Source organism: Microtus ochrogaster, linkage group LG1, assembly GCF_000317375.1.
Source record: "Microtus ochrogaster isolate Prairie Vole_2 linkage group LG1, MicOch1.0, whole genome shotgun sequence".
NCBI lineage: Eukaryota > Metazoa > Chordata > Mammalia > Rodentia > Cricetidae > Microtus > Microtus ochrogaster.
The window spans coordinates 53,862,213-53,869,803 of NC_022027.1; the positions used below are offsets into that span (position 1 = coordinate 53,862,213).

General features: G+C 45.3%; 1 protein-coding gene across 2 annotated transcripts in view; it reads left to right on the forward strand.

Annotated features, from left to right (window-relative positions):
* Positions 1-7,591, forward strand: part of Aff1 (AF4/FMR2 family member 1) — a 165,164-nt gene that overhangs the window by 117,989 nt on the left and 39,584 nt on the right. For both annotated transcript variants that reach the window (XM_026785170.1, XM_013350840.2), the window contains 3 exons: positions 548-592; positions 5,730-5,816; positions 7,175-7,211. In XM_026785170.1, the coding sequence (XP_026640971.1) occupies positions 548-592; positions 5,730-5,816; positions 7,175-7,211 (169 nt within the window). The remainder of the gene's footprint in view (positions 1-547; positions 593-5,729; positions 5,817-7,174; positions 7,212-7,591) is intronic.

Sequence of the window (7,591 nt, forward strand, 5' to 3'; positions counted from 1 at the left end):
TGAGTGACTGGCTCTACAGTGGTTCCAGTTGTGCTCAGACGACCTCCATGTCTATGTTCTTAGCTTATCCTTGGATGTTGTTGTTAGTCAGCTGTGCTAGCTGATTTCATCTGTTGTCTCCATTTCTGTTACACCTGTGCCCACTTAGATTCACTAACATGTTCCTCTCTCTCCCCTCTCATCAACCCTTCCATCACCCCTCTCCTCCCCTTCCCCCCTCCACTCTTCCTTCTTTAGCAGGGCACTTATGCAAGCCAGGCAAGTGTCCCCAGCTCTCACTCTGTTTAGACACATTGTCCACAGTTAGCTTCAACCTAACGGTCACATTTAGTTTGGTGTGGGTGTGGGTGTGCCTCCAGCTTCCTGCTCACTCCTCCTCTGATGAAGTGGTTTGACTCCGTCTTGTATAGTGCAGTTACTAGTGCTCCGTTGTGAAGGGCAGGTCCTGAAGCAAGCCTACCTGAGCTAATCCACACCTGCACCCACCATTGTCATCACTTCCCTGTTGAGCCTTTTACATAGAGCTTTTCCTTCATTCCCTTTGCAGCAGACGTTCTCCAATGAAGCTCACTGCGTTGAAGAGATTCTGAAGGTAAGTCCATAATTACTGCGCATCATTTGACGACATCCTGAAGCAAGCAGACAGATGCCCATGTGAGCGCACTTTCGTGAGCAGTGCCATTCCGACATGGAGCACGATTCCATCTCTACCAGATTCTACTTGCTAAGATGACGTTTACAACGGCAAGAATTTGGAGCAGAGTTGTACAAGCCTCTCAAGTTTTCTGTTTGCCCATAGCGACTGAGGATTGGTGCTCATGTCCCACAGAAGAAAAACCTTATGTGGGTGTAGCATAGGAGACACCAGGTTTAAACCCCATATCCTGATTCTGGGTTTTTATACAGTGAAACCTGGTGTTCATGGCCTCTTTAATGAGATCTCGAAACTTGAAAAACTGGAGCCAAGTATGGCAATGTGTGCTTTTATTCCTAGCACTCCGCGGCAGAGAAGACAGGTGATCTCTGTAAATTTCCAGGTTCTCTGGTGAGATCCTGTGTGTTTTTGTCATGTGTGTGTGTGTCTGTGCGTGCGTGCGTGTGCAAACACGGGTTGGTGGGGAGTTGGGGGAGAGAAGAGAAGGAGAGAGGGAGATGAATGACCATATTTAGACTTCCTCACAGCTTCTTTTTGTTACTTTGTTTTTCCTTGCTTTTTGTGAGTCCTGTAGTGTACCGCTGTATGTATAACCTCTCTTGTTAATGCGCTCTCGTGTATGCACTGCACACTCTCTCTGGTTTTCTTGCACTAGAATGATGTATTCCTTAAAAACAAAAATCTTAGTAGATTCTTTTGAACTACAGACTTTCTTTTGTCAAGTCAGAGAACTGTGTAAATTGCTCGAATTCCTAGGAATTCAGAACTTATTTTATTGCTTGTATATAGTAACTGTGGCCCCTGGGGGCCTGTGTGCTTCTCTCTTACTCTTCTGGTTTGCTTCTGTTGGTCTTAATATTCTTGTGTCTTTTATTATAAGGTTTGATTTATTTTGAAGTTCTAAGTCTATGGACTTTATTTTCTACTGTTTATTTTTGCCTCTAAAATACATATTTACCCGTAACTAAATTTACTTTGAATCTACCCTCTTCATTGTGAAAATACTAAGCAATGCTGTTGTTTGCAATGCTGTTGTTTGCAGCCAGTAAATAAGGTCATTGGTTCATTTGTTCTTTCTTTCTTGGTAAATTTTTATTTATTTATTTATCTTTGCAGAAAGTATTTGGGTGGCTATGTGAACGGTGCTTGCATCGTTTCTGTCTGCACTCAGCATTCCTCCTTCTGTAGCTGGGGCTTTTTGGTCCTTCTGCTGAGCCACGCTTTGCAATGCTAAAGGCTGATGTTCTTGCCAACGAGCAATGGCAGTGAATATTTAGCTAATTACCTCGCTCAGGTTTTGGTGTCACCTTTTACTTTTCTGGGTGCTAAAATACTCTTATATATAAACTCAAAAAAAATAGTGTCTTAGTTATAAATTACCATTTAGCATTTTCTCTGAAGCAATGTGTAGTGGCTTTTTAATTGTAATTTAATAAATAAAGCTTTCCTGAAGATCTGAGAGTAAAGCAGCTCCACCGGTCAGCCTTACATACAGACCAGGTAATGGTAACATACATTTAATCCTGGTATCCACCATACACGTACCTTTAATCTTCATAGCCACACTAGTTGCTATAGAAACCAGGCAGTACACACCTTTAACCTCAGTCCTAGAGAGGATTATAAAATGGGAGGAGACAGCTCTCATGCACAGCCTCATTCTGAGAGTCATTGGCTGGCTGCTTTGCTTTTTGTGTCTTCAGGTTGAGCCTCAGTTTTTCTCTGAGCTTTGTTAACCACGCTTCAGCAGTGTGTGATCTGTTCTGTATTCACCCAACCAACGTTGACGGGCTGGGACGGTGACCCTCTATGGGCAGTGCTTCTTGTAGGTTTTTGTTTTAGTTTTTCAAGACAGGGTTGGTTTCTCTGTGTAGCCATAACTGTCCCAGAACTCACTCTGTAGACCAGAGAAAGCTGGCCTCCAAAGCACAGAGATTCATGTGTCTCTGCCTCCCTAGTGCTGGGATTAAAGACATGCACCACCACCACCCAGTTTTCTTGTAGGTTTTGATATTTGTTAGTATAAGACAAACATATCCTCTCTTTAGGGATGATAGTTTTGGGCACTAACGAAAACATCCACCCTCCCTTCCTTCTCCCCACAGTGCTATGTAATGCACTTAGAAATACTGGGGATGCTTGAGCAAAACATGCAAGCGTTTTTCCCATTTGGAAGTCAAAAGTGGTAATCTAAAGAATGCCCACAGCTGAAGAGGCATGGGCCTTTTCACAGAGAAAAAAACCAGCTCTATCCTTTCTGAGGTTGGCTTCCTTATAGTCGAAGGAGGGCTCTGAGCTAGCAGGGGACCCTAGTTGTGATCCAATGTCCTGCTCAAAGTTCAGCAATCTATCCAGATGGCCAGGAATCCACGGACAGTTCCCTAAGAGTGAATACCAACCATAGATGATGGTGTTGTCTGGTGTCAGTTCTCACTGGTTCTGTGGAGCCATGTTTTAGGCTGTAAGTGTTCTTTCTGATGAAGGGGAAGCAGGGCACGCAGGGCACTCCCTGGGATCTGCAGCCAGAGTCAGCCGTTTAGTGGCATAGTTCCGGGGCCCATGGAAGAGAATGCATAGGCATCACCTCAGCCTTCCGGTGTTGGCTTCCGATGGAGCAGCATCATCGCCTGCTTCTTCTTCATTTATTCGCTATGCAGACGGGTTTTTAGATATCATTGCTTCCATGGGGATCAAGGTAGGAAAGGTGAAGTTACTATGCAGTGATGGGGGCAAGGACAGACTTGCAGGAAGTGGGTGGGGTTAATAGTGGGGTGGGAAGTCTTAAGGTTAGACAAGTGTGCGTTTTGGAGAAACGGGTGGATCTGGGCTTAAATGAGCTAGGAGGAGAGACAGGACTACAGCTGTGGGGCCGGCAGGGCTAAGGGCTGGTGTGGAGTGAAGTCTGAGCCTCTAGGTGACCTGTGCAACTTTCTCTTCTTTGGAATGACCTCAATTTGCCTACTGCCTAAGGCGTTTAAGGAAGTGTGGAAATTCTTTTAGACTGGGAGCTTAGGGTCTGCCAGAGTTTCAGTGCCTGACGTTGCCTGATTGCTCCGGGTGCTGCCTTAGGCTGTTAGTAATTGTTAGTCAAAGGTCACAGGTGTCATCACAAGGCCAGTAAAAGTTGCTGGAAAAGTTAGGAGCCTTTCTGCTAGCTCTTCAGTGACCTCCACACCTAGAGTGTGCTGGCTGAGCAATTGAGCAAAGAGCTGACTGGGTGCAGGATTGAAACCTTGGAAAGCTGTTCATTTGAGTTAAATGCAGGGCAGCAGCTGATGTGGGGTGCACACGCTAATCTCAGCACCCGGGAGGCTGAGGCAGGAGGTCTCTACACAGAGAGTCCCTCCTCAAAGTTGGGCTGTTTCTACTTACTGTTTTTTTGTTTGTTTGTTTGTTTTGACTCCACGTCCCCAGTCCCCAAGCACTTACTGAAATTGCCCTCACAAAATAACTGGCCAGAGCGTATTTTTTTAGTGAAAACTGATGCCTGGAATTCAGGCCCCTCTTGCTTGCTGACATAGATCAAGTTGGGGCAAAGCAGACAGCCTGTAACTGGTAATCAAAGCCTGCACCATGGGCTAGAGAGATGGCTTAGTGGTTAAGAGCAGAATGCCTTCCCAGAAATACATAGTAAGCAAGCAAGCAAGGAAACAAACAAACAAATCTTGTATCAGTAATATTGCTTATAACACACAGGGTCTCTCATTCTCCCCTGTTGCTGTGACATTCACAGGGGCAGTAGGGAAGGGCCAGGGAGGTACCACGTGTGCCTGTTCACACGCGACCTTCATTTGTTAAGAAGCAGGATGATGTCACTCAAACAGGATGGAGTGTGGTGCATTGTGACTGGCACCTGCCTCTGGGAGAGAGTTGTTAAGTCCCCCTTTGTAGCCAAGTGTGAACATGTGACCGGGCCCTTTGTAAGCAGGTGTGAACATGTGACCAGACCTCTTTGTAGGCAGGTGTGAACACGTGAAATCTAGGGAGTCAGAGGAGCCTGTTACTTCTCCATCTTTGGTCCCTCTATGCTTTGGTTGGGTCATTTAGGTCATTTTATTTTTTTATATTTGAAAAAAACAAGACAAAACATGAGTTTCTTCATTTCGAAATGCTTGTCTAACACCGTTTAGTCCTCTCAAGGAGAGTGTGTGCACGCGCACATGCATGTGTGCACACACGGATGTATCTTCGTGATTATACACTTCTAGTCTGCCATACCTCTTTCCCCTTAAAGTGTTTTTTGTTTGTTTGTTTTTTTGCTGTGTGTGTGTGTGTGTGTATGTGTGTGTGTTTGTGTGAGGGTGGTTCTCTTTATAGCATGGCTGTCCTGAAACTACCTCTGTAGACCAGCCTGGCCTCGAGCTCACAGATCCACCTGCCTCTCTTTGCCTTCTGAGTGCTGGGATCAAAGGCGTGCACCGCCACCTCCCTGACCCCTTGAGTTTTTGAGCAAAGCAACATAAATATAATAGTGCTGACAAGTTTATTCATTTGTTAAGTCCTGGAAATCTTGCTTTTAACCAAGAAAATAGGGACTAAGGATGAAAATTTTGCTCTGAGAAAGTAATGCTCCCTGCTTCTGGCAATCTGCTAGTTGTGCCAGGGAAGGGTCAAATCTATTAGAACCCTCCCAGTGAAGCCAGAGGCCTGAATGACTTGTTTGTTTAAGTCAGGCAGGAAAGTTCTTCCTTTGAACCTCAATAATTCCCGGAAGCGCAGTGAAGACGCTGGGTGGAAGAATGTGCTGAGCCCCGGCCTTTCCCAGCCCCGCCTGCCCTGCTCCACCCGCCGCTGCCAGGGCTCAGGGCTGCCCATGCGTGGCGGCACCTGCTGATGCTCTCGTGTACCGTGATGTTCAGTGCTGGGCCCGTTCAGTCCTTGATCTGCCTTTTGTCAGTTTTGTCTGTTCAGCGTTCACTGTAGCTCGGTGCAGGAGTTGCTCTACATGGGATGAGCTGTCCCATGAGACTGCACTGTCTGTGGATCACCCACCCATCCGCATTTGAAGTTCTGAACCAACTGACGATGGATGTCCACTTACGCTTGCCTTTTCTTTTCCCAAATTTCTTTCTAGGAAATGACTCATTCGTGGCCACCTCCTCTGACAGCCATACACACACCCAGTACCGCCGAGCCCTCCAGATTTCCTTTCCCTACAAAGGTAATGAATTCCATCAATCACAACAGGCACAGTGTGCCCAGCATTGGGAGGTCGGGGTGTGGGACAGACACAGCATCCCCAGCACTGAGAGGTCGGGGTGTAGGACAGACACAGCCTCCCCAGATGTGGAGGTTGGGGTGTAGGACAGACCCATGTCCACATGAGTGAGAAGTCCGAGTTGTTGCTGTGAGAGTCTTGTTAACTGGAATCTTTGGAGACTGGGCTAAAGGTCACAATTTAGCTTTTACAGAACTCTAGTAGGCTTTTATTTAGATAGTCTGTTCTCCATCTCATGTTGGTAAGAATGTCTTAGGATTGTACAAAGCTTTTTTAGATCTTACAGCATTCAGAACTTCTCAATCCAGTGTCTCATTTGAGAATTTTTCTTGTAGAGTTGGGAAAACCGGGAGAGGGAAATTAACTGAGGTGGATTGGCTACTGCCAGTTTGGGTTTCCAGGCTCAGTTATCTGTGTGAATATACACGAGAGCAAAGCTCTCATGTCAGTTATCTGTGTGAATATACACGAGCAAAGCTCTCAGGTCTCATAGTTCCTAAACTTCCTTTAAAGTGAACAGCTGACACTAATCCTGGTTGCCATAACAAATGAAGGAGACACTGACCTATTTTTAAGCGGTGTCTTGACACAGCCATTATTTTCTTTCTTTTACTTTAAGAAACGTAATTTAATTTCAAGTATATTGCTGTTTTGCTTGCATGTGTGACTGTGCACCCCACGTTTGCAGTGTCCACAGAGGCCAGAAGAGGGCTATGTCTTCTGGCACTGGTGTTTTAGATTGTTGGTGTTTGGTGTCTGGAAGAGCAGGAAGAGCTCCTGACCCCTCAGCTATCTCTCTGTCATCAGCGTATACTTTTAAATAACCTTCAGGTGTATCCCAAACACTGCATTCTGTCTGGTCCCATAACATACATTCATATTTATAGGCAATCCTTCCAGGATACTGTTTTCAGAAGTTATACCTGCCAAAGCCCAAATTTACTGTCTTCATTCTTCCCAGTTTATAACTATACTGCTGTAAGCAGAAGGTCCATTAGTAATGGTTTTAAACTAAAGCCTTACACTATGCAGATACAGTTGCTCAACACCGAAGGAAAAATGAATTCGTAGAAAGCTGGGAAGTGAGGAAAACGATTGCATGCAGAAGTCAGATCTTTCCATCTTGTCTGTTTGGTGCTCTGAGTCTTCAGTGAAGTGTAGGAGGTGAATGCTGTCCACCACCACTTCATCTCTCCATATCTGAGTTTCATGAAGCTGTCGTTTGTGTAAACCTGAATGGTTTGCCCTGTATAGGCCCCACATGTCTAACGATGAACTTCACTTAACTTCTCTCTTTCTAGGATCCTCTGCACATCAGCTCTGCAGCCCAAAGCCAAAGTAAGTGAACATCTGGAGTTGAGTATTATGCTATAAAACAAAGCATGTTTTTTTAAAAATAAATGTTAACAGATTTAATGATGAAACTTTTGTAACAAATGCCCACGAGAGAATAGGAAAGAAAGCAAGCGCAGGTCATTTCTCTTCTGTAGGTACCATTTTCATGAAATTCTAAACAGATACATGTAGTATTATGAGCGGCGGGGCTGCGTCCCCAGCACCCCACTGCCCGCAAGGCTAGCTTTACCCGAAATAATTACACGGAAACTGTATTCTTTTAATCATTGCTTGGTCCATTTCTATCTAGCCTCTTCTAGGCTAACTCTCGCACCTGGACTAGCCCATCTCTAATAATCTGCTGTAGCCCACAAGGTGGCTTA